This window comes from Rattus norvegicus, chromosome 1 (genome assembly GCF_036323735.1).
Source record: "Rattus norvegicus strain BN/NHsdMcwi chromosome 1, GRCr8, whole genome shotgun sequence".
Lineage (NCBI taxonomy): Eukaryota > Metazoa > Chordata > Mammalia > Rodentia > Muridae > Rattus > Rattus norvegicus.
The window spans coordinates 217489391-217515729 of record NC_086019.1 but is presented as its reverse complement, the minus strand read 5'-3'; the positions used below and the strand labels follow the sequence as shown (position 1 = coordinate 217515729).

The 26339-nt window shown below is 39.1% G+C and overlaps 1 protein-coding gene, 1 long non-coding RNA gene and 1 pseudogene across 3 annotated transcripts; 2 read left to right on the top strand and 1 right to left on the bottom strand.

Annotated features, from left to right (window-relative positions):
* The first annotated feature begins 1470 nt into the window (after nucleotides 1-1470).
* Nucleotides 1471-2038, top strand: Hmgn1-ps2 (high mobility group nucleosome binding domain 1, pseudogene 2; annotated as a pseudogene).
* Nucleotides 2039-5710: 3672 nt separating this feature from the next.
* Ms4a4a (membrane spanning 4-domains A4A) lies at nucleotides 5711-20026 on the bottom strand. Of its 2 annotated transcripts, XM_039101346.2 has the most exons (6): nucleotides 19883-20026; nucleotides 17350-17478; nucleotides 12121-12177; nucleotides 10187-10345; nucleotides 8357-8458; nucleotides 5711-6078 (listed from the first exon to the last, which is right to left on the bottom strand). In XM_039101346.2, exons 1-6 carry the CDS (start codon nucleotides 20024-20026, stop codon nucleotides 5959-5961), a joined length of 711 nt encoding a protein of 236 aa, XP_038957274.1. In that variant the 3' UTR covers nucleotides 5711-5958. The 2 variants fall into 2 exon arrangements, with proteins under 2 accessions (XP_038957274.1, XP_008758497.1); XM_008760275.4 differs by lacking the exon at nucleotides 17350-17478.
* Nucleotides 10844-19889, top strand: LOC120099990 (uncharacterized). The gene is made up of 3 exons (XR_005499581.1): nucleotides 10844-11020; nucleotides 12944-13036; nucleotides 19757-19889. It is a non-coding gene; the product is annotated as an uncharacterized LOC120099990 (long non-coding RNA).
* Nucleotides 20027-26339: the final 6313 nt, after the last annotated feature.

Genomic DNA, 26339 nt, shown 5'->3' with positions numbered 1-26339 from the left:
GTATGTTCCAGGAAGCTTCTCCTAGGACCATAGAATGGGTAATTGCATCGGCCAGTTCGACAACTCTCTCCCAGGAACTAGCTGACCATAAAGTTAGATTAAAATCTTAGAGAACAATCTTGAGAAGCAGGAAGCTTCTCCCAGGAACTAGCAGACCATAAAGTTAAACAATCTTGAGAAACAGGAAGCTCCTCCTTGTGATTTTTCACTGGTATTCTCGACATTTTCCAGTGACGCCCTCCCTACCCCTTGGGTTGTGGTTTCTTCCTTTAAATTCCCCTTCTCTTATCTACTGGTGGTCGAACTCCACTGCCCCTGCATGGGATATGAGTCTTGACCCCAGTGCACTGGTTCCTATCAATAAACCTCATGTGATTACAGCAAGGATGGTCTTGTGTGAGTTCTTGGGGGGTCGCGTCATCCCAAGACTTGAGTGAGGGTCTCCCCGCTCCGGGGTTCTTTCGGTATAACATTTAGATAAATAGTTTTTTAGAAACTCACACTCACATATCCACTGTGCCAAATATATTGCTTTCTCAGAATGAAGATGGATGGATCTCAATTGATTGTGTATGGAGACTTATTAGGAAGAAAGAAAATGGTATAGGTGAACACACACACATACATACATACACACATACATATATACACACATGTTTATGGGTGTCTATAGGCCTCAGTGGGGGAGGATGTGCCTAATCCTGTAAAGACTTGATACCCCCAGGGAAGGAAGATGCCCAAGGAGGCAGGGATCACCCTCTCAGGATAGGAGAATGGGGTGAACAACTGTAGGAGGGGAATCAAGAGGGAGTCAACATTTGGGATAAAATAATTTTAAAAAAATAAAGAAAACGCTCAATTTCTTTCTTCAGAGACTTGAAGTTCTTGTCATACAGAAAATATTTTTTAAGTGTTTTTAATTTTCAGAATATTAAGGGAAATTTTAATCTAGCTTAGACTGTTGTTAGTTCCAGGAAGTCTGCAACATAACTTCCTATGGAAATTTGTACTAATTATATGTGGATATAGAGTAATATGTACCACATAATTATATATGGTAATAGAATACACTAAAGAAGAAATAATGGATGGTGGCTCCTATCCCAGTTGCTTCCACTTCAGAGGCAAGATAAGTTTCCTTCTTTTTGAACTGTGAACAAAAGTTTAAATTCTGGGATGATGCCTTTGTCCTTTTGTTCTCAGTAAGGAAAGAATGTTCCATGAAATAAAAGTTCTGTGCATAAATATTGCATGCAGATTCCTGTTCTTAGATATAATCTGTTTGCATAGACATGGGACAAACCTTTTTTAAAGTTTTTGCTGTTATTTAGTTATGCATACTGTGATCACTTTAAAAGAAAACGAGACAGTGACTTGGTGTTACTGTTTTATTTGAAGAAATTAAGGGCCGGGACGCAGCAGTTCCTGTGGTGGTGGCTAGGCAATTCATCTCTGTGACAGATCCAGTGTCGCATGCTTCTCTCATCCTGTGCGGCCATGATGTCCAAGAGGAAGGTTAGCACGGATGGAGTGGCAAAGGCGGAGTCCAAGGGCCGGTCCGCGAGCCTGTCGGCCAAGCCTGTCCCTGCCAAGGTGGACTCGAAGCCAAAAAATAGGCCACAGGAAAGGATAAAGCACCAGACAAAAAAGTGCAGATAAAAGGGAAAAGGGAAGCGAAGGGCAAACAGGCTCAAGCGGCTGACCATCAAACTACAGAACTGCCTGCAGAAAATGGAGAGACAGAAAGCCAGAGGCAAGCCTCTGAAGAAAAGAAAGAAGCCATGTCCAACTAAGCATCCATCGTGTCTGTCAGTGGTCCCTGCCTCCCTTCTTGTACAATCCAGAGGAATATTTTTATCAACTATTTTGTAAATGCGAGTTTTTTAGTAGCTCTAGAAACATTTTTAAAAGGTGAGGGAATCCCACCTCATCCCATTTTTTAAGTGTAAATAGTTTTTGTTAAGAGGTTAAATCATGGGGTTGGGGATTTAGCTCAGTGGTAGAGCGCTTGCCTAGCAAGCTCAGTGCCCTGGGTTCAGTCCTCAGTTCCGGAGGGGGAAAAAAAAAGAGGTTAAATCATTTGCTGGTTGTTTATTTTTTGAACAACTGAAAAGAGCAGGAGAGGCTGTAACTGTCTCTGGGGTCACCATAACATTCCCTAGAGGAGGCTAGTTTTATATTCTACGGTACAAACCATACTAAACGGCAATTTGGGGTCTCAGTCATGCATTTATATCTGAAATATTTTCAGTTATATCTGGTCCCGAGTTTCTAGTAGAACCATTTTGTAAGAAAGCCAGTCTTTGGTCCTTGCCCTGTCAGAACTGCGATGTCTGTGGTCATGGTGGTCCATTTTCCTAACAGTTCTGATAATGTACTGTGAAAGCTGGAAATTTTGAGTATGTTCTGTGTGTGGCATAAAATTGTAAAACTGAGCATTATGAGCATTTGGTTGTTATGAAAGATCTTAAGGAAACTTGCCAAGTTTGAGGCTGGAATAAGTCCAAAGAAAAACAATGTATAGCTCTTCATTGGTATACATGAACACAGTGGGACTCTTCAGAATTTGGGTACCTGTAATAAGAATTGGAATGGGGTTGGGGATTTAGCTCAGCGGTAGAGCGCTTGCCTAGCAAGCGCAAGGCCCTGGGTTCGGTCCCCAGCTCCGAAAAAAAAAGGAAAAAAAAGAAAAAAAGAATTGGAATGTCTGTGTACCCTGCTACTCGACCAGTAAAAATCTCAGTTGTGGAAGAGTAAAAAAATTATTTATTGGCATAAAGTCGATTAACTACTACTTAATGAATACAAATACGCCTCTGCTTTATTGGACAAAGATTCAAGACAGGCAACAATCTGAAGATGAGAAAGGTACAGAAGGGGTTAAGATATGAGATAAAGGTTTTACAGAGACAACACCCTTGGCATTATGCTGTGGTATGTCAAACAGGTTTCCTGAGGTTAACAATAAAGCTTTGCTGCTTTCGTATGTGAACCTCTGTCTGCCTAAAACAGGATGGTTACTTTCCATAACGTAAAGACTTCTTTTTCCATAGCATAAAGACTTCTCTTTCCATAAGGTAAAGAGAAGCAACCTCAGCTGCAAAACAGTCTTCGGATCATTGTCTAGCAAAACACACAAGCTAGGTAGAGATTCCGGATAGTAACGAAGTCTGCAATGTATGAGGAACGTGAGGAGATACTGCCAGGGGACTCCTTGCCTCCTCTCCCATATGGATTGACAAGGACAGAGAGCTACATAGACACTGCCTGTGATAGGAAGGCTGCAGGGACCAACTTCCCAACTCTCAGTCAGCCTCTTGGGCTCTAACATAAAAATAAAAGATTTTATTTCAGTATGCGAGTATCTCTACCCAAATCTTCCATTAGTGGTCACAAAGACTCACTGGTGTGTTACAAAACCAAAATCTTTTGTATTTCTTGGGGGTGAGGGAGGCAGGTGAGAAGCTCAGAGGGCCAAGAGAATGAATGGAGATAAGCAGCCTGTTGTGGAGAGATAGGAGGATCCTCTAGAAAGTTCCAGAGACCCAGGAGGTGAGAGACTCTCAGGATTCAATGTGGGGGGGGGTACCTTAAGCAAAATGCCCAACATTGGAGAGAGGCCACTTGAAGAGTCCACCTGCGGTAGATAGACCTAATTATTTTCAGCCCTCCTGTCTCTACTCCAAGTCCTCTCATGTCCCTTTCATACCTTCTCAAATTATGACCCCTTCTTTTTTAATTTTTGTACACACACATACATTATACACACACATACCTATATAATGTATATATTTATTTATATACATATATGATTTTGCTGAGTCCATAGTGAGGGTTACGCACTTAGATCTGGCAGTGCAAGTGAGGTACTAATGTAGTTTTAAGTCTTCTTGAACCCAACGGAGAGTAATGTTAGATGTCTTCGATTTTCACCAGCACACTCTTTGTGCATGATACTTTTTATTCCTGATTTGATTTTCTACATCCAAGTATACTCTTTACTCCTTCACATATTTATTATAATTAAAATATAATTACATTATTTTTCCTCTTCCCTTTTCTCTCCCCAACCTGTCCCATGTCCCCTCATTCCAATCTTTCTGCCCCTCCTCACTCTTTCTGACTTAGTCTTTCCTTTGATTATCATTTCCCTAATAATATACCATGAATATATAAACACAATGTATCAAGTCCATTTAGTGCTGTTTGCCTTATATGCTTTCAGGGCTGACCACTTAGTATTGGCTAATCAATTAGGAGCTCATCCCTGGGGAAAACTAATTCTCCCTTTCTTGGAAGTCATCAGTGGCTGTCAAGAGCTTTCTTGTGGGTGGTGTCTTGTGTGCCCCTTTTGGATCCATGCAGGCTTTTGGCAGGAAATCACAGTTTCTGTGCGCTCATGACTACAACAGCCATGCCGTGTCTAGAAGCCTCTCTTTTGCCTCAGTCTCCCAGACTTCTGGCCCCTTAGTCTCCTTCTACTACTTTCACAGTCTTTTCTGAGCCTTGATGGGAGGGAGTGTGATCTAGATGGTCCATTTATGGCTGAACGCCCCAGAGACATTCTTCTTTTCAGCACTTTGACCAATTGTGAATCTTCCTATTAATCACCATCCACCAAAGATGGAGAGAGGGTGACAGAATACATGTGATATGAAATCAGAATGTGAGCTATTGCTGGGGGGAGAAGAGGGCTAGGTGGGGGGGAGGGGTTGGGGAACAGGGGAAAAGAGTGGAGAGAAAGAAATAAGAATACATATGAAAGTGCCACAACAAAGTCCTGTACTTTGAATGCTAATTTTTAGAATGCATAAATAAACTTTTAAGAGACAATCTGTTATAGTCAGAGCTTTGGCTGTTTTATCTGTGTACTATCAAGTATGACTACAGGTCAGTGAGCTCAGATAGATTCTAGTCACTCCCTGAAGACAAGCATGAGGCACAGAGGGATTTTGCTATATTTTTGTGGTTTTCAGATGTACAAATGAGAGAGATGAGGTTCTCAAGAAGAAAGCTCATGGCTTGATGTGCCAGAAACCCCCCATTCTTTACTATTTTTGCTATACTTCCCAACTTTATAACTTAGATTATTTTCTCTAACATTACAGGTGAACGGAAAGGAGTTAGCACATGGATGCAATACTTCTAACTTAATTCTGTTCTGCAACCAAAAAAACCCCACACTTAATACATATCTAATAAAAATACATAGTCTTATACGGACATACAGGACACAAGGTAGGAGTTTAATTGGTTATCATTCTGATTAAAAAGGTGAGAAAGGAAATAAAAACAGGTTGAATCTTATCTACATGTACTGAAATACGCTCACGTGGACAGAGGCAAACACTGACTTTGCTATTCTGTGCTACTTTTTTTTTTTTGGCATACAAAAGAAGTGTGACAAAAAGGACAAGCAAAATTCATATTTCTGTACTTCTTGAAGGAAAAGATACATCTCCAAATTTGTTATTAAAAAAAACTAAATTTGGGCAAATGGACAATGCAGCAGAAATGTGTAGGTTTAGTCTGTGTGAAAAATATCTTGTGATTTAAACCATGTCATCTGTTTACTTTAAAATCGTCTTTGCTTATTTACAACAGTCTCCCCAACCTGTTCCATGTCCCCTCTCTCCCGTCTTTCTGTCCCTCCTCACTCTCTCTGACTTACAGTCTTTCCTAAGGATGAATAAAGCATGTTCAAGTGTTATTTACCCAGTAAATTGATGGTTTATTTATTACATTCTGATAGTCTTATAGAGAGAGCAGGTGGAATGATCTGCCAACTTCCTGGTGAAACATGAGAATGTCATTTGAATCACACACACATATACGCGCACACACACACACACACACTGCACGTGTGTACATGCACAAGCAAGCGTACACTCATGCCTACATGCACAGACATCAGAGTTGGATTCTTGTGCTTTTTCATGTGTGGTTCTTGAAAAATAATCAGTGACTTTTTCCTGGAACATTTTTCTGTTGGTGTTCTGGTGGCCCCAAACCACTTTGAAGTGATACAGGATATGCTGTTTCTGGCATGGGAGGCTTTGATGGCATAATTATCACGACCTGTAAAGTTAATCAGATGTTGTTGCATCATTCATAGATCCTAAAGGATTCCTTCTCTTATCCACATATCATCACCATTACCAATGTTCACTCTGCCACTACAGATATGAATCTTACACCAAGCATAGGTGTTTCTCAGGCATCCTTTGATCAGGCTATACCTAGGACACACAATGAGTTGTACAATTTTGCCCTTTAGAAGCTTCTGGCTGTTGTTGAGTCTTAGAGTATAACAATCTAAGGTATGAATGAGAATACCAGTGAGTTTGCTTAAAATGATATGGCAGCAACATACACAAATCATGACTTGGTTGCCATATAGAGAGCACTATGATGACCAGACTGGCTCAGAGTGGCAGGAAGCACACTGAGAGCATGGAGAAGTCTCATCCTTGTTCTACAAAGCCATGTAACATGGAGTTTGATAGGAATGGTTGAAGATTCCAGAGAATATGAGACTTTCATTGTTACATGTCACTATATGTCTAGACTCAGAGAGACTGGGGAGATCAGCTTTACTACTATTATAGAGTTCATAAGAAGCACAGACTTCTATATAAGTGAAGGAACTCAGCCAGCTGGAGCATACAAACATGGCTCTGGCAGGCCTTGCCCTCCTCCCCCACTCTCTCTGTCATGTTAAAACTGTTAGATTACATTCCTAAAATGAGCCCCATAGGCCATTCCCTTATTTGGTCACTTCCTCCTCCTGAGACTTACTACTAATGTCCAGCTATTAAAATATTGAAGCCCAGCAATCAAAAGCCCCCTTTGGCTCACCCAATTTACATGCCCAATTAAATTAAACACCTCATCCTAACACGGGTTTCCCTCTTTACCTTTATAAACAGCCATTTTCCTATGGGCCACATCTGTCTCCAGAGGCAGTCCTTTGCCTCCTCCCCTCAAGACAAATACTCCTTACCTCACTCCATGGTTTCCTTCCCCTTCTCTCTTGTCTCTATAGCCTGTCTTTGTCTATTATTCATTGCTTTTTGTTTCTCTGGGACAAGTAAATCTCATTTCATGCTGAGAGTTTTGTCCTGGGGTGTCCAGAGACAATACATATCCTTTCAGTAAAGACTAAAAGAATAAGGTCTGAAGGGTGTGAAGGAATTATCCTATCCCAAAATGTTTCATCACTCAAGGAAATCACAAAAACTTCAAAAATATCTAAGAAACTGAAAACTCTAGGGCTTAAATCCCAAACCCCCTATAAGTTTTGTTGTGATCTGGTCCAAGGTTCTTCAGATTGAGTCTGTGGGCATACAAATGTGTTGTTTCCTGGAAGCACCCAGAAAGGGATAAAAGGATATAGATCTCATCATTTTGTTCTTAGTTAATTACTGGCTATCAGTCCTGTCCATTCCTGGGCTTGTGGACAGTGAAGACTATTGAACTGCCATGAGGTTTTGCTAGCCTGTAACTCATTCTAGCATCCTCAATACTAAAACCACAATTGTCATACTCTTGTTCTTGTCTACTTCTCTGTCTCTTCTCCCATTCCCCACTCTGTGAGATCATCTTTTTCATCCACAGCCAGAAAGATCTGCTAAGTGTCTTAGGGTAATACAATATCCAGGTGGGTAGCCAGTGACAGTCTTATCCCCAATGTTTCTTCAGTAGCCAGGGAAGGCTGCTATGATTAAAAAAAAAGGAGGGTAAATTTGGCACCCTTTATGGACCTCTAAGATGTGAACTGTTCTCTGGTCTGGACTCTAAGGGGACATCACCTGCAAGAAATAGGATGGGAAACTGTACTATTTTGATTATAATAAAAACAAAAATACTGCATGGCACTAAGTGACCCTCTTGTGATCCTCCCCCTTGAGCATGAATGAGACCTGTGAATAGAATTGAATATTATTCCTATGAGTAGGCCATAGATCAGTTGACTTTGAATCAACTAACAATGGCATTATTCTAGATGAACCTTCTCAAGTTGTGTGAAACTAAAAGTGCTCAAGACATTGGTTCCTTTGGTATCTTCAAAGAAGTACACTGTCATAATTTCTATTATACAGAGGATATGAATTTTGCTACATAACTATACAAGAGAATTTGAAGCTCCAGAGGATCCCACAGACCACCCAACTGTGTAGACATAATCTTATGACTCCCTGAAAAGAAAACTCAGGTAAACAATAAGCTGCACCCATACTTCACCCATTGGAACTGAGAGGTGATTAGTTTCAAAGAAAGCTTCTTTGTTTGTGTGATTTATTACAGAGTGACAGAAAACATGAAGAGACATATTCACATTAAAGTGAGAACTTACCCCACCAGGGTTACAACACATCACCCTGCATCCATAGGCAGAGAGGGATATTCCTATGCAGAATTCCAGCACACTTAAAATGACTACCACGATATCCAGACCCTGTCAACAATTCATAACACAGGCATGTGAGGAGTGGGAATCACGTGTCCTAAACATTTCTACACCCTTTTATTTCTACACCCTTTCAGTGGTTCCTGGCACAGCCTTGTCCTTAGCCAGTTCTTGGCTTTCTTAGTGGCTTATATTCTGTCACTCCTTGAAGCACATTTATTAGTTTAAGCTCTATGAAACTGACCTTTCTAGGTGACTTGTAGCTTATTCTTTCTAATTTCATGTGGTACAGTTCAGTCGTTTTCCCAGTAAGATCTCTACCTGCTCTTTCTTACAAAGAACCCGCTTTATCTGACCTCTTTGTTTATAATCACACACACACTTCATAATGTATCCTTTTCTCCCAAGAGGATGAAAGTTTCTTCAGCTGCTTTTTAACTCTCCCGGGACTATCCCCGAGATCCTGTGTGAATTACATATCTCAAAGACTTGAGAGATGGTTTAGCGGATAAAAGGCTTTCCGTGTAAGCACTAGGACCAGAGGTCAGATCTGTAGCACCCACATGAATGTCAGGTAGGCATGATGGCATGCATACAATCCCCAGATGCAGACAGGTGATCCTTGGAACAAGGAAAGTAGTAAGACAAGCTGAATCATGAGAGTTGTGGGTTAAAATGAAAGATCCTACCTTAAAGTAGAGAACAATCAAGAAAGACATTGGCCTACACACAGACACACAGACGCAGACACACAGACACACATACACACACACACACACACACACACGCACACGAGAGAGACAGACACAAACATACCCATAGGCGTGTGTGTATTGACACAGACACTCAAGAGAACATGCCACACACAAACAAAACATACAACAAAAGAGTGTGTGTTTCAAGATTGTAGAATATTGCTATGGGTACCCAGGCAGGAATATACTTGGCATTTCAAGCTCAATGAGGCCCTTCCTTTTGGAGGTCCTCTGGCATAAAATGAAGCAACACAGACACAAAAACTGACTCACAATTCAGAAGACTTTATGACCTTAACAAGAAAGTGACTGGTTGAGGTGAATGAAGGAAACATCTGCCGAGATTACAGCAAACCAGGGCTATTTTAAACATGAAGTATTGTGTGAGTTCACAGGCCCCATGACCAAGGAAGTCATCCTACACAGCTGTCAATCCCAGAGCTGTGCTCTATCTATCATTGCACCCTGGATGTCTACAAGGTAACGAACCTTCAGAAATAGCAAGCTAGATTTTTAGAACAAATACACAGAATAGTTGAGTTATAGGCAAGCAATTCCAGAACATATCATTGCCAGTTTCTTAGTAGCCATGGAAAACTTTTCCATCCACTAAACATTTGTATCTCAATTTAGTTGAGTGGCTAGAGATTGAATTGCTTCCTATAAAGACATTTTAAATGTTGTAGGAGATAATTAGTTATCAATGTCCCTTAGGCAATTGTTTTGGTGTAAAGAAATAGGGTTCAAGATATTAACTCAAAGTAAAATAAAGACAATGCAGCATATTCTGCATAAGGAAGGAAGATGTTAATGCTCTATATTTACCTGATTTCTCTCTTTTGGTCTCATTGTACATGAGAGTGTGAGTGTGAGTGATATGTGACTCTCATTCCTAAATAAAAGATTAATCTATTTCATGATGGTTTCTCACTTCTCAAGATGATTCTAGAATTGAGGAGTATTACTCCTGGTTTGCCCAGTGTGCTTCAACCACAACTCCAGGAAAACAGAAACTACGCACCATTAAAATGGACAAGGTCATGCGACAGCCTTCTGATGTACTTCTATATGTACAGAAATATACATGGAAAGAATAAATGCTTGGGCTCAGTGAGTTGATTATCATCCCTGCGAAGGCAAACACGGAGCTGGTAATGTTCAAGCCTAGGCTGCTTCGAACCTAGAAAGGAATGAGATTGATTAATCCAATATCCACAAGGCTATCTCTACATATCAGTTTAAACCCTTCAATCCTTTCCTCATATTTCATGCTCATTTTTTTGATTAGTTCAAAGGTTTCCTAATTTGTCTCTACCATTATTTCCGATTTAAATCTCTCCTTAAAATAAAAATGTGAATGTCATTTCTATAATTAAATCTTTCAGATTATCCCTACAGACACATGAAGCTGAAGTAAAAATTTTGGGTCTTTTTAAATTCACTTGTGTCTTGTGTTTTTTTTAAACTGTCATATGAGAGGATGTTTTTGGTGAAGCATACACAGGGGAAGATGTTTTGTTAAGAACAGACACGTGATGTTTTTCTGAAAGCTGTCTAAAAGGGGAGAGGGGCATATGATGTTTGGTTAGAGCAGATGCTTGAGAGAATACACAATGTTTGAAAAGGGTATAAATATAACCCAACAGACAGTGGACAATGCTATGTGGTTTTGGTTTGTCTTGTCATTCTTTGTTGGTCTTTGTCGATGCTGGTCTTTGCTGATGATGCTGTGCTGTATTGATTTGCCTAGTTATCTTTTGTTGATTATCGTTTGTTGTGAATTTAAAAACAAGCCTACATGAAGCATAATCCAAATTTCTTCTAGAGGGGATTTCAAAATGACTATACTTTAAAAGTAAGTTTATTTATTTAATTGTGGATTGTGTGCCTGTAGAGTTCAAAGGTTTGTTGGAGTTAGCTCTCTGCTCCCACCATGTTGAAGGTGGGATGTCCACTTTTTATTGCTGAAGCTGCACAGCTCGCTAGTCATCTATGTGTCCTGAGACTTCTACTCAGGTTGTCATGCCAATCCCCTTTACCTCTGAGCCATCTTTCTTGGCTGTCTATTATATATCTGCTGCAGATCTCTGTGTGTCAGTCTCTTACCAGTCTCTGCTATAAGATTTCCTGACCTCTTCTGCTTGGATAAATGTCTTGTCCTCTTGTGGCCCTCCACATTTTGCACATTGCCTTCTCTGCTGTTTATTCCTTTCTTCAATTCTCTTCTAATATTGAAAGTACATCCGTTTTTTATCAGAAGCAAAACTTAGCAACGAAGTATGAGGGGTTTGGAGAGGATGTGGTGTGATAGATACAGACAAAAAGTCACAGGTGGGGAAGAAGCTAGGGGCAAAGACTCAGAAATGGTGTGCTAACTGCACTCTGGAGTTTGGTGTTTCTCTTTTGAGTTAGGAGAATGCAAATGTGGTCCTAACTACTGTCAAGTTTATGGAAATATTGCTTTGGGGCTTTTTTCTTGACTTTGTGACTGATATCCTGGCATGTTATATGTTAAGTTTGTGTCTTCCTGAGAAATAACTCACTGTGAACTTCTTTTATTGAATATTCAAAATCTGGATACAGTTAGAATACATACTCTGATCGATCAGTCAATAAATGTTATGTCAATCAAATGTTTAGTATCATGGTCATAGGCATGAACAGTAAACGTCAACGTAGATTTGATTCACCGTTCTTGATTTTTCTTCTGAATTCTCCCACATCTGTACCAAGATTCTCTCTGAAAATCGCTGTGACATAATGTCCAACCTTATGTCAGGACTTAGCCACTTTTTTGGCTAAAAGTTTTAACAGGAATATTCTTCTAAATGAAAGGCAAAGTCATCCTTTGTTTCTTAGATGCTAAGAAACATTGTTTTTTTCACATCCTGGCAGAACAGATACTTTGATTATAGTCCTCCTCTTTTGCTATCAAAATAGCATAAAAAAACTCACCAAACCTTTTGTAGTTCTTCTTCCTGCTACAATTGAAAATGATCCTGAAATAATAAACTAGAAATAAGAGGGAAAATGCAGGTTAAAACATTATATATACATTGGAAATGATAACATATGGAAACATGCTCCTAACTTTGATATGTAGGTGAAATAGACTATCCTAAAAGAACCACAGAACAGAAGTTTTTCTACTTTCCTAGAAAATGGAATTCTACCAGACAACTCTCTGCTACAATTCATTGCTATTTTCAATTCCTTGATAATTTCATGCATATATATATATATATATTGAATGAAAGTCATTTTACCTTCCCACTCCATGACTGTTTATCATTCTCCTTCTCCCACTGAAGCTCTTTGTTCCAATCATTTTAAATATAAACACACACACACACACACACACACACCAGTAATACTAGCAAGACTGAGAGCCCTTAGATATACATTTTTAAATTTTTAAATGTGAGTTACTATTTATGTGGCAGCAAGATTCAAGGATTTATTAAAACAGTAAAAGAGATTTAATGTTATTATAAAATAGCTTCTATAATCCCTTGGCCTGGTCAGTCACCTGTCCAAAGGAAAACTCCTCAGGAATTTGGACTTATTTTAAACCATGCTAAAGAGATAGGAGAAGTAATTATCCTTTTGATAACATCCTGTGCTTTTCCTTCCCAGAATTCTGGCCCTCCAGGTGCAGTTCCTAAGAGGCCACCATGTAGTTCAACTAGGTCTGCCCACTTTTCCAAGTCCTTGCTTAGAAAAGACTTAACTTCTGTTTTTCCTTCCTCTTTGTCTCCTTTGTGCATGCTGGCCAAAGTCAAGGAGCTTCCTTGCTTTTTCTCTGAAACATCTTTCCCACCACGTTGATGGCTGCTTGTACTACACATCCAACTATGCCAACTTAACTCAGGTAATAAGGATTCTTATTTCCTCCTCCATTCTCCTCTCAGCAACTACTGAAATCCTCAAAGGGCCTTTCCTGGGGTTTGACTTCTAACCTGATAAAATTGTCCTTGAGCTTAAAAAAAATAAAAAAATTACTAACTGGTATACAAACAATGGCAGAGGGAAAACTTGGGGGATGATGACAAGTATATTTGGGGATTCATGGACTTCCTTCAGCTAGGAAGGGGTTTTGCTTTACCTGAAATGGCTAATGTCAGCACAGTTCGACTCACGTACTTTCACAGGTCTCCTGTATATGTTTCTAAGATAGTTTTTGTATGCTAAGTATTAAATGAAAATAAACAAAAATGTGATAGTGGACACTTTAGAGGATTTATCAAGCAACATAATTATTTGGGAAAGATGTTTGAATGTAACGGTTAAAATAACAATTATTTAGATATTTATATAATTTATAATACCAACACATAAAACCGACACTTCAAACTAGTGACTAAGTGACTAAGAATTCAGTAAGGAACAGGATATTCAACTCATTTTGTTCATTCTCCTATGACTTCAAAAAAAAAAAAAAAGTAAACCACAGATGTGAATCACAACTGGTACAAGTTAATGATAGTAAATGCTTCACCCCTGTTAATAATTGGTTTGAAAATATATAGAGAAAAAAATGTATGAGAAGTGAGTATGTTAACAAGCCAGCTTGTTCTACCAGGAACACCCATTGAGTAGTTTACATCACTACACTAAACACTGGAAATGATTAATCACTAGCCTACACCTTGTGAAGGAATTAATGTTTACAATGTCCAATTTATGCTCATCTGAGTTCATGGTTACATAGTGCTACAATATATCTTCATTGATACATATTAAAATTGTAAACTACCCATGGTATTTATATTATCATTGCTGTGTTATATATGACTCAAAGACATTTTAAAACATTTTCCCATGGATTGGCAGGATTAATATAGAAAAAATGGCCATTTTACCAAAAGCGATCTACAGATTCAATGCAATCCCGATCAAAATACCAATCCAATTCTTCAGAGAGTTAGACAGAACAATTTGCAAATTTATCTGGAATAACAAAAAACCCAGGATAGCTAAAACTATCCTCAACAATAAAAGGACTTCAGGGGGAATCACTAGCCCTGAACCCAAGCAGTATTACAGAGCAACAGTGATAAAAACTGCATGGTATTGGTACAGGGACAGGCAGATAGACCAGTGGAACAGAATTGAAGACCCAGAAATGAACCCACATACCTATGGTCACTTGATTTTTGACAAAGGAGCCAAAACCATCCAATGTAAAAAAGATAGCATTTTCAGCAAATGGTGCTGGTTCAACTGGAGGGCAACATGTAGAAGAATGCAGATCGATCCATGCTTATCACCCTGTACAATGCTTAAGTCCAAGTGGATCAAGGACCTCCACATCAAACCAGATACACTCAAACTAATAGAAGAAAAAGTGGGGAAGAATCTCAAACACGTGGGCACTGAGAAAAGTTCCTGATCCAATGGCTTATGCTCTAAGATCAAGAATCGACAAATGGAATCTCATAAAACTACAAAGCTTCTGTAAGGCAAAGGACACTGTTGTTAGGACAAAATGGCAACCAACAGATTGGGAAAAAGATCTTTACCAATCCTACAACTGATAGAGGGCTCATATCCAAAATATACAAAGAACTCACGAAGTTAGACTGCAGGGAGACAAATAACCCTATGAAAAAAATGGGGTTCAGAGCTAAACAAAGAATTCACAGCTGAGGAATGCCATATGGCTGAGAAGCACCCAAAGAAATGTTCAACATCTTTAGTCATAAGGGAAATGCAAATCAAAACAACCCTGAGATTCCACCTCACACCAGTCAGAATGGCTAAAATCAAAAACTCAGGTGACAGCAGATGCTGGCAAGGATGTGGAGAAAGAGGAACACTCCTCCATTGTTGCTGGGATTGCAGACTGGTACAACCATTCTGGAAATCAGTCTGGAGGTTCCTTACAAAACTGGACATTGCACTACCTGAGGATCCAGCTATACCTCTCTTGGGCATATACCCAAAAGATGTTCCAACATATAACAAAGACACATGCTCCACTATGTTCATAGCAGCCTTATTTATAATAGCCAGAAGCTGGAAAAACCCAGATGCCCTTCAGCAGATGAATGGATACAGAAAATGTGGTACATCTACACAATGGAATACTACTCAGCTATCAAAAACAATGATTTTATGAAATTCATAGGCAAATGGATGGAACTGGAAAATATCATCCTGAGTGAGGTAACCCAATCACAGAAAAACTCACATGGTATGCACTCATTGATAAGTGGATATTAGCTCAAATACTCGAATTACCCTAGATGCACAGAACATGTGAAACTCAAGAAGGATGACCAAAATGTGAATGCTTCACTCCTTCTTTAAAAGGAGAGCAAGAATACCCTTAGGAGGGTATAGGGAAGCAAAGTTTAGAACAGAGGCTGAAGGAACACCCATTCAGAGCCTGCCCCACATGTGGCCTATACATATACAAGCCACCAAACTAGATAAGATGGATGAAGCAAAGAAGTGCAGGCTGACAGGAACCAGATGTAGATCTCTCCTGAGAGACACAGCCAGAATATAGCAAATACATAGGTAAATGCCAGCAGCAACCACTGAATTGAGAATGGGACCCCCATTGAAGGTATCAGAGAAAGGACTGGAAGAGTTTGAAGGGGCTTGAGACCCCATATGAACAACAATGCCAACCAACCAGAGCTTCCAGGGACTAAGCCGCTACCCAAAGACTATACATGGACTGACCCTGGGCTCCAACCTCATAGGTAGCAATGAATAGCCTAGTAAGGGCACCAGTGGAAGGTGAAGCCCTTGGTCCTGCCAAGACTGAACCCCCAGTTAACGTGATTGTTGGGGGGAGGGTGGTAATGAGAGGAGGATGGAGAGGGGACCAACCATATAGAAGGGGGGGCAGGGGCTAGGGGGATGTTTGCCTGGAAACGGGGAAAGGTAATAATTGAAATGTAAATAAGAAATACCCAATTTAATAAAGATGGAGAAAAGAAAGATTTTTTTCTCAAAGTTGTAGAAATAGTTGACAGAGGACTCCATTGGATATTGACCAGGGAGCCCACAGAAGCTTCCAAAAACAATGCAGCCTACTGTCATAGTTCCTGGATTCACACCAAAATTAGATAGTAAGAGCCTGTTGTTGATACCAAGAGAAAAGCCAGACTGACTAAGTCAGGTGGGAGAGGAGTTTGGGCCAGAACAGCTGAGTTGAACTAGTTCAGAAAGAACTAGAAAGGGTGAGTTTATTCAGCATAAATCTCAAAGGCTGAATTTCTAGACTTGGATTAGATTATATGGAGGCTAGAAGTTTCCAGGACTAGGCCTATGGTAATAAACAGGCAGTAAGCCTCCCAGACAACAATTACAATAGGAAAATAAAAGTTGTTTTTACATCTAACTGAGGAACAGATAAATTGATGAATCAGGGATAGACTTGAATGAGACAGAGTGAGGATATGCCCAACATTCAAGAGAGAGAGAGGCTACTCAAGAGAATCACAGAGAATTGGACAGACGGTACAGTGGAGTAGAGTACAGGAATACACAAAAAGTGCAGTGGGGCAGAGTACAGTTCAAGAATACAGTAGAGCTTTGGAGACAGTAAGTAGAGTTTGGAAATACTGTATATTTCAATGCAGTTCAGTTGAGTGCAGTTGAGTTCACGAAGTTCAGTTTGTGGAGTTTAAAAGCAATTTTCCAAGCAGAGCAATTCAGTGAGAAGTGGAGAGAAACCAGTTTGAATCAGTCAGCTTGGAGAGGAGTTTATAGCCGGAACAGCTAAACTGAACCATCTAGCCAATGTTCAAAAAAGAACTAGAAAGAGTGAGTTTATTCAGCAGTAAGTCACAAAGGCTGAAAACATTTTAGGCCTAGGTTAGCAGATGGAGGCTGGAAGCTGAAGCCTTCAAGATCAGGGCTTGCAGAAGATTAGATTGTACAGAGGCTAGAAACTTCAAGCCTAGGCTTAGGGATAGCTAGAACAGAGAAGTGCTCTGAGCTCAGCCCAAGCTGTGTATTCATATAGCTTGTGTACTATTTGCGTCTCATGCCTTCCTCTGAAGAAATAAAAGCAATATTTACAAGGGGGAAGATAAAAGCACAATGTACTATATGCAAATATTCTATTGCCTATCCCAAATAAATTAATAGATAGATTAATTGATTGATTAAAAATCTTAATAATGTTATGCTAGACCCAATTGTATCATAAGATATGCAACTCACCATTATGGACCCCCAAATTGGGTATCCTATGTACACCGAAATAGGGAGTATTTCACCGGATGACACAGTGGCACCTATCATCATGAGTCCTATACTGAGGTTCATGATGGCAATCACAATCTGCACAATCTAGAGGTGACAGTAAAGAAATAAGAACAGATCATTTACCAAAATATGTGTGCCATGTCATCACTTATATGGCCACAAATGAACTCTCATTCTCCATCTTTAATACATTAAGATGAAGTTCTGTATAATCTTCTCTTGCTTTGGGATTTGTTGTTGTTGCTGTTGCTGCTGCTGCTGCTGTTGTTGTTGTTGTTGTTGTTGTTGTTGTTGTTGTCCATATAGCTGTGGATATAATAATTTATCAAAATTGCCCTAGAGAAAGTGTATCACTATGCTAATAATTTTAAAGGTAGAAGGAATATTCCAAAACCTTCCCGAAGATAGATTTTCTGATATTCAAGATGCTACTTCTACAGCTGCCCTCCTTAGTCAAGTGTTCAGACAAGAGTGACCTAGAAGTAAATACATACTCTACATAACTTGAAGGAAACCACTGAACTGAGAATGGGACCCCCATTGAAGGAATCAGAGAAAGGACTGGAAGAGCTTAAAGGGGCTCAAGACCCCATATGAACAACAATGCCAAGCAACCAGAGCTTCCAGGGACTAAGCCACTACCCAAAGACTATACATGGACTGACCCTGGGCTCCAACCTCATAGGTAGCAATGAATAGCCTAGTAAGAGCACCAGTGGAAGGGGAAGCCCTTGGTCCTGCCCAGAATGAATCCCCAGTTAACGTGATTGTTGGGGGGAGGGTGGTAATGGGGGGAGAATGGGGAGGAGAACACTTATATAGAAGCGGAGGGGTTAGGGGGATGTTGGCCAGGAAACCGGGAAAGGGAATAACAATCGAAATGTAAATAAGAAATACCCAAGTTAACAAAGATGGAGGAAAAAAAAAAGAAATGGAGTGAAGAAAAGGGAGAGTAAATAGAGCATTGTCTTGGAATCTGGGATCTGAAGAATAAGAAGTGTAAATAAAGTATACTGGGAAATGGGAGAATCTACAACTGGAGACATAGCTCAGCAGTTAAGTGTACATACTGCTCTTGCAGAAGCCCAGAGTCCTGTTCCCATTACCCATATCTGAAGGCTCATAACTACCAGTAACTCTGAGAATCTGATGCTCTCTTCTGAATCCCATTAGCAGCACAACATACACACACACACACACACACACACACACACACACACACACACACACTCACACACTCATGCACACACACAAATAAATCTGTGTTTTGAGTATCAGGATTCAAGTATTATATAACAAATAGTCTAACTACACTAGATAGATACAAAAAATGGAAAGTTGTGAAAACGTCTCACCATCATAAACTAATTTAATAGAATTCATAATTCCAGTAATTTATGTTAGAGTTCTCTAAAACTTGGCACTTGGCAATGTGCTTCTACATCATGAATTTCAAGCCAGAACAGGGTACATAAAAGTTGTGAGGTCACAGGAACACTTATCACTGCTATTTGAAATATTCAAGATGACATATTCCCACAAATCAGGGATCAGTTTTGTAAAATACTAGAATTCGGATTGCTGCATAGAGGTTCAGCCATAGGAAACTTAGTCCCTAAAGTGGCAATGAGGTAGTGGAAACCTTAAAAGGCAAGTGTGCTGGCTAGATTTATGTCAACTTGACACAGACATTAGTCATCTGAGAGGCAGAAACCCTAACTGACAAAATGCCTCTATAAAGTCAAGCTATAGGCAAGCCTGTAAAACAGTTTTTAAATTAGTGACCAATGAGGAAAGGCCCAGACTATTGCGAGTAGTTCCATCCCCGGAATTTTGGTTCTAGCTTCTAGAAAAAAAGCAGGCTGAGCAAGCCATGTTAAGCGAACCAGTAAGCAGCACCCCTCCTTGGCCTCAGCATCAGTTCCTGCCTGTAGATTCCTGCTCTGTTTGAGTTTCTATCCTGTCTTGCATCAATGATGGGTTACTAGGCAGACATGTAAACTCTTAACTCCCAACTAGAAACCCTGATTGAGAAAGATCAAAGGAGATATTAGTTCTGGAATCACGGATTGAATATGAAGTGTTTCACACAGACTCATTGTTGAACCTCTCATTCCCTAGGTAAGGGTGCTATTATGGAAAGTCCTGGAAATTTGCAGGGGAGGATTCTTTGGAAGAAGTAGATCACTCACTGAGTGTGTCCAAGTGGCTAATGGTAGATATAATTTTTTGCCCTTGCCTATGTTTCCAAAATGTTTTTTTGCATAACATTCAGGGTATGTCATGGATATTGCTTGCTGAATTTTAGCCAGATTTACAATGAGAATGAATATAAGTTAATAGAATGTATTATTTTTTTCAGAAGCAATCTACAAATCAAACACCAATGACACCAAGACCATCGGTTGTATAATGAGGCTAGCAGGACACAGACTACACTGGTCATCTGTGACTTTGTAGCATGGTTGTTCTCTCAGAACCAACATACCCCAAGGATTTTGGGTTCTCCCTTCAAGAACTTCTCTGTCATTCTCTTCCATGAATGTGAATCCACATATAAAGGTTGTCCATTCTGCTGTGCCCCATAACCAGCTTCCAAAGCAGTCTGTCCTGTTCCTTGTATGGTTATCATGGTGGCAGAAACAAACTAGAAAAAAAATATAATTTAGGGTGAATTCCTAGAAATAGGGACTGAGGAGGCTAAGTACAATATAATATAAAAATACAAATTGTCAAGAGAAGCAATGTGTTACATATGCTGGAACCTACAAATCAAGGAGATCTCATGTCATCATTCTAGTTAATGATGTCTTATTAAACAACACTTGTGTATTCCAAGTTTGACTATATACTTACCTCTACCTGTGGATTGTTTACATTCATATTACTTATAATTATCATTATTTACTTTATACCTGCATATCTCCATTTAGTATTTTCTGTAAACTTAGTCCCAAATCATAAATGATTCTCCTTCTTCTTCTTCTTCTTCTTCTTCTTCTTCTTCTTCTTCTTCTTCTTCTTCTTCTTCTTCTTCTTCTTCTTCTTCTTCCTCTTCCTCTTCCTCTTCCTCTTCCTCTTCCTCTTCCTCTTCCTCTTCTTCTTCTTCTTCTTCTTCTATCACATCCTCCTCCTCCTGCTTCTATGAGGATGCTTCTCCACCTACCCCCCCACCCTGCGCTGGCATTCTCCAACACTGGGGCATCAAGCCTTCACAGGACCAAGGGCCTCTCCACCCGACAAGGGTATCCTCGCTTACATATGTGACTGAAGCCATTGGTTACACCATGTGTACTCTTTGGTTGGTGGTTTAGTCCCTGGGAGCTCTGAGGTGTCTGGTTAGTTGATATTGTTGTTCTTCCTATGGGGTTGCAAACCCCTTTAGCCCCTTTAGTTCTTTCTCTAACTTCTCCATTGGGGACCTTTTTCTCAATCCAATAGTTGGCTTTGAGTATCCACCTCTGTATTTGTCAGAATTTTATAGAGCCTCTCAGAAGACTGCTACATCAGTCTCCTATCAGCATGCACTTCTTGGCATCCCCAATAGTGACTGGGATTAGTTACTGCATGTGGGATGGATCCCCATGTGTGGTAGTTTCTGGAAGGCCTTTCCTTCAGTTTCTGCTCTACTCTTTGTCCCTGAATTTCCTCCCATGAGTATTTTGTTCTCCCTCCTAAGAAGGACTGAAGCATTCATGAGCTTCATATAGTCTGTAAATTGTATCTTGTTTATTCCAAGCTTTTGTGCTAAAATCCACTTATCAGTGAGTACATATCATCTGTGTTCTTTTGTTATTGGGTTATGTCACTTGGGATGTGGTTCCATCCATTTGCCTAAAAATTTCAAGAAATCATTGTTTTTAATAGCTGAATAGTACTCCATTGTGTAAAGGTACCACATTTTCTGTACCCATCCCTCTGTTGAAGGACACCTGGGTTCTTTCTAGCTTCTGTCTATGACAAATAAGGCATGTGAATGAACATGTGTCCTTGTTATATGTTGGAGCATCTTTTGGGTATATGCCCAGGAATGGTATTGCTTGGTCCTCAGGTAGTACTATGTCCAATTTTCTGAGGAACCACCAGCCTGATTTCCACAGTGATTGTACCAGTTTGCAATCTCACCAGTAATGAAGGAATGTTTCTTTTTCTCCACATCCTCACCAGCATCTGTTGTCACCTGAGTTTTTGATCTTAACCATTCTGACTTGTGTGAGGTGGAATTTCACGGTTGTTTTGATTTGTATTTCCTTGATGACTAAGGATGTTGAACATTTCTTTAGGTGCCTCTCAGCCATTTGATATTCCTCAGTTGAGAATTCTTTGTTTAGCTCTACACCCAAGTTTTTAATAGGGTTATTTGATACTCTGGAATCTAACTTCTTGAATTCTTTATATATATATATTGGATATTAGCCTTCTATTGGACAAAGGATTGGTTAAAAAAAAATTTCCCAATCTGTTTCTTTCCATTTTGTCCTATTGACAGTGTCCTTTGCCTTATAGATGCTTTGCAACTTTATGAGGCTCCATTTGTCAATTCTTGATCTTAGAGCATAAGCCATTGGTGTTCTGTTCAGGAAATTTCCCCCTGTGCATGTATTCAAGGGCCTTCCCCACTTTCTCTTTTATTAGTTTGAGTGTATCTGGTTTCTTGTGGAGGTCCTTGATCCACTTGGGCTTGAGCTTTGTACCAGATGTTAAGAATGGATCGATCTGCATTCTTCTACATGCTGACCTTCAGTTGAACCAGCACCATTTGCTGAAAATGCTGTCTTTTTTTCCACTGGATGGCTTTAGCTCCTTTGTCAAAGATCAAGTGAATATGTGGGTTCATTTCTGGGTCTTCAATTCTATTCCACTGATCTACCTGCCTGTCTGTGTACCAATACCATGCAGTTCTTATCACTATTGCTCTGTAATGCAGCTTGATGTCAGGGATGGTGATTCCCCCATTTCTTTTATTGTTGAGCATAGTTTTCATTATCCTGGTTTTTTTTGTTATTTTAATGAATTTGCAAATTGCTCTTTCTAACTCTATAAAGAATTGAGTTGAAATTTTAATGGGGACTACATTGAATCTCTAAACTGCTTTTGGCAAAATGGCCATTTTTACTATGTGGTCTTTCTATCTTATGAGATCTTCAACTTCTTTCTTCAGAGACTTGAAGTTCTTGTTATACAGATCTATCACATGCTTGGTTAGAGTCACACTGAGGTATTTTATGTTATTTGTGACTATCATGAAAGATGTCATTTCCCTAATTTCTTTCTCAGCCTGTTTATCCTTTGAGTAGAGGAAGGTTACTGATTTGTTTGAGTAAATTTTATGTCCTGTCTCTTTGCTGAAGTTGTTTATCAGGTTTAGGTGTTCTCTAGTGAAATTTTTGGGGTCAGTTAAGTATACAATCATATCATCTGCAAATAGTGATATTTTGACTTCTTCCCTTCCAATTTGCATCCCTTTGACCTCCTTTTGTTGTCTAATTATTCTTGCTAGAACTTGGAGTACTATATTGAATGGGTAGGGAGAGAGTGGGCAGCCTTGTCTAGTCCCTGATTTTACTGGGATTGCTTCAAGTTTCTCTCTATTTAGTTTGATGTTGGCTACTGGTTTGCTGTATATTGCTTTTATTATGTTTAGGTATGGGCCTTGAATTCCTGATCTTCCCAAGACTTTTAACATGAAGGGGTGTTGAATTTTGTCAAATGCTTTCTTGAATCTAATGGGATGATCATGTGTTTTTTATTGAGTTTGTTTATATAGCAGATTACATTGGTGGATTTCCATGTATTGAAGCATCCCTGCATCCCTGGGATGAAGTCTACTTGATCTTGATGGATGTTCATTTTGATATGTTCTTGGATTCTGTTTCTGAGAATTTTATTGAGTATTTTTGCATCAATATTCATAAAGGAAATTGGTCTGAAGTTTTCTTTCTTGGTTGGCTTAGGTATAAGCATAATTAAATTGTCAGATTTTTAAATTTCTGCTTGATGAACTCTGCTGTTAAAAGTATTGTATTTTATTCTATTCTTCTTCAAACTTTGATTCTTTTTGTGCTATGAATCTTTGTCAAAATTCTTATTAATATTGCATATTTTCTTATTGCATTAACTTGTCCAACTATGTTCTCTTTTATTTTACTGAATTCCACAGGATTATAATATAATATAAATTCATTGTCAGGAAATTCATATATTTCCATTTCTGTAGAGTCTGTTATTCAAGAGTTGATGTATGCCTTTTGTGGACTCACAGTTCCTTAATTTTAAGTTCTTATATCCTTGCATTTGTGTCTATATCTTGTGGAGGTTGTTGGGAGAGCAGGGTTGTGAAGTGGGGTACATTTTATATACTATTAAATAGGTATATTTCAACCCATGGATAGACTTCATCATACCCTGAGCAGAATATCAAGTCTAAATTTGCAAAGGTTAGGATAATCTTAAATCTAAAACACAACTTCATTTTTACTTGTGAAAATTTTACTTCTGTGGCATTAATTTAAGTCATAATGAGGCTCGCACATTCACCCCCATATACACAATCATTCATACACGTGTACACAAATGTGCCTACACACACTAAATAAGTGCTCTAACTGCACTCACCTCAGATAGAATTTAGAAATCATGGTATTTAAAGTATCCCCCAATGTAGAGTGAAAGTCATAACAAGAACCCTCAGAGTGCTGTGGCAACTACATGACTTTCCTTCACAGAACACCCAACAATTAACTCACTGACAATATTAGAAAACCGATTTCTTTAAAAATCAATAATTGTTCTTATCTGCACTCCATGTCCAATCTTCGTTTTCAAATCTATACTTCTTCTGCTTTATCAAAGAAATTCCTCATTGTATCTGACAACCTTTAATCATCCTCTTGTGTCCATCTGATCCTTGTATATTTAATCTTACCCTGCTTAATATCCATGGTGGTCATTTAAAAATATAAAACAGTTTTAATTTCTTATTAAGAGAAACTCATATTTCAACCCCAATCTATATTTCTAACATTATTTTGAATTTTGCCTCCTTTTAGTTTTGGAGTATCAAATATATTGGATATATTTCAGTTTTCGTTTTTTTGTTTGTTTGGTTGGTTGGTTGGTTGGTTGGTTGGGTTTTTTTGTTGTTTTTTTTTTTGTTTTTTGTTTTTTGTTTTTTTGTTTTTTGTTTTTTTGTTTTGTTTTTTTTTCGGAGCTGGGGACCAAACCCAGGCCCTTGCTCTTGCTAGGCAAGTGCTCTACCACTGAGCTAAATCCCCAACCCCTTCAGTTTTCATAAATCAACAATTTTATTCCTGTTCTGGAGTTCTAGACACATTCAGCTACATTGCAGAAAATTTCAACCACATCCCTTTCTGCTCTGCTACCACAACAAAAATTCCACTCTCATTTCTTCTTGGGCACTGATAGTATCACATGTGTTCTGCCTTCCTTCACACACAACTCCCCACCACACATGAGTTACTCAACCAACAATGGTATGGAAGTGTTGGAGAAGTCTTTGTGTCTTCCCTCACAAGCAATAGAGGACAAAGATGTTGTGGAATTAACAGATGTTTCTTTCAGTCCGATTTAAGGAGTACTTTGGTTTATTTGTTTACTGTAATTATTTTTGTCCTTATTTTTCCAGGCATACATTCAGAAGATTAAGCAAATGAAGACTTTGTCTAACTAAAACCACTAAAACCTAAATAGGTCTAGGGAGAAAACTCCCAAGAAAGGCCTAAAGTGCTGGCATTGCAAACAGAAGAACCTTTGATCATAAGCACTCACATAAAAATTCAAAGGTCAACCCAGTGGCACAAGTTTGTCATCTCTATTATGGGAAGACAGAAGTGTGAGGATCTCCAGGGCTTGACAACCCACTAGCCTACCCTACTTAGAAACTTCCAGGCCAGAGAGAAATGCTGTACCAAAAGATACTATCCATAATTCTATGTATGTGAGAAATGACACACAAGGTTTTCTGATGGTCTCCACATACACATACACACATTCATCTTCACACAATACCACCATTCATACATGCATGCACACTCATTCACATACAGTATGTCAACACTCTAGCCCCACTTGCCTCAGATTGACTTTTGGAAATCACTGTATTTGAAGCCAAGCAATTGGACAGTACAGTATTAATCTTCTAAGAGCTAGTACATAGGACCTCTGTGTGGAGTCCTGCTAAGAGCAGCTCTCCAGTGAATATTGCCAGTCCTATGCTTCTCTAGGGGTTTTGTCTATTTGGTTTTTGTTTTGTTTGTTTTTGGAAAGGGAAATGTTACCTTTTACTACCTCCCTAGTTTTTTGATGAGAAAAACTGTTTGTATCTTAATGATTAATTAGTTATAGGATCCATTATTAGTTATTCAGGAAAACTACAACAGCATGATCATAACATTTACCCATCAGTATATTTTCTTTTTATTTCCAATGCTCAGCACATCTGACAGCTTCAGGCAATAGCAGCCCTGTTAGTAAGAAAAAGTATCCCAAGTTTGTAACTTCCATGGAATGGTAACTACTCTGTCACCCACATATTTTATATTCCTAAACAAGATCCTCTGTATACACCTAGGTAAACAACCCATAAGATGGCCTCGTTGATAATAGTGTGTAACATCTTTGGGCTGCTAGACTTCAAAATCAGTCTTTGTTTCTTCTCTAACAACCCAACTTTTCAAGTAGCTGGCAACGAACTTGGGAAGGATACTGCAAAACAATACTGAGGATCTTCTATATGTGTGGCCTCTTTTCTAGTTAGACTGAAAGCTTTTCTACAACAGACTTTTTATCAGCAGAGACTGAGTTATGTTCTGGATATTTGAGTCTGATGTAACTAATTTCTAAGGAACTCTGGAAGTAAATTCATGCAGCTGTTCCCTACATTCATACTACAGAAATATACTTTTTGACACAGGGCAAATAAAAAG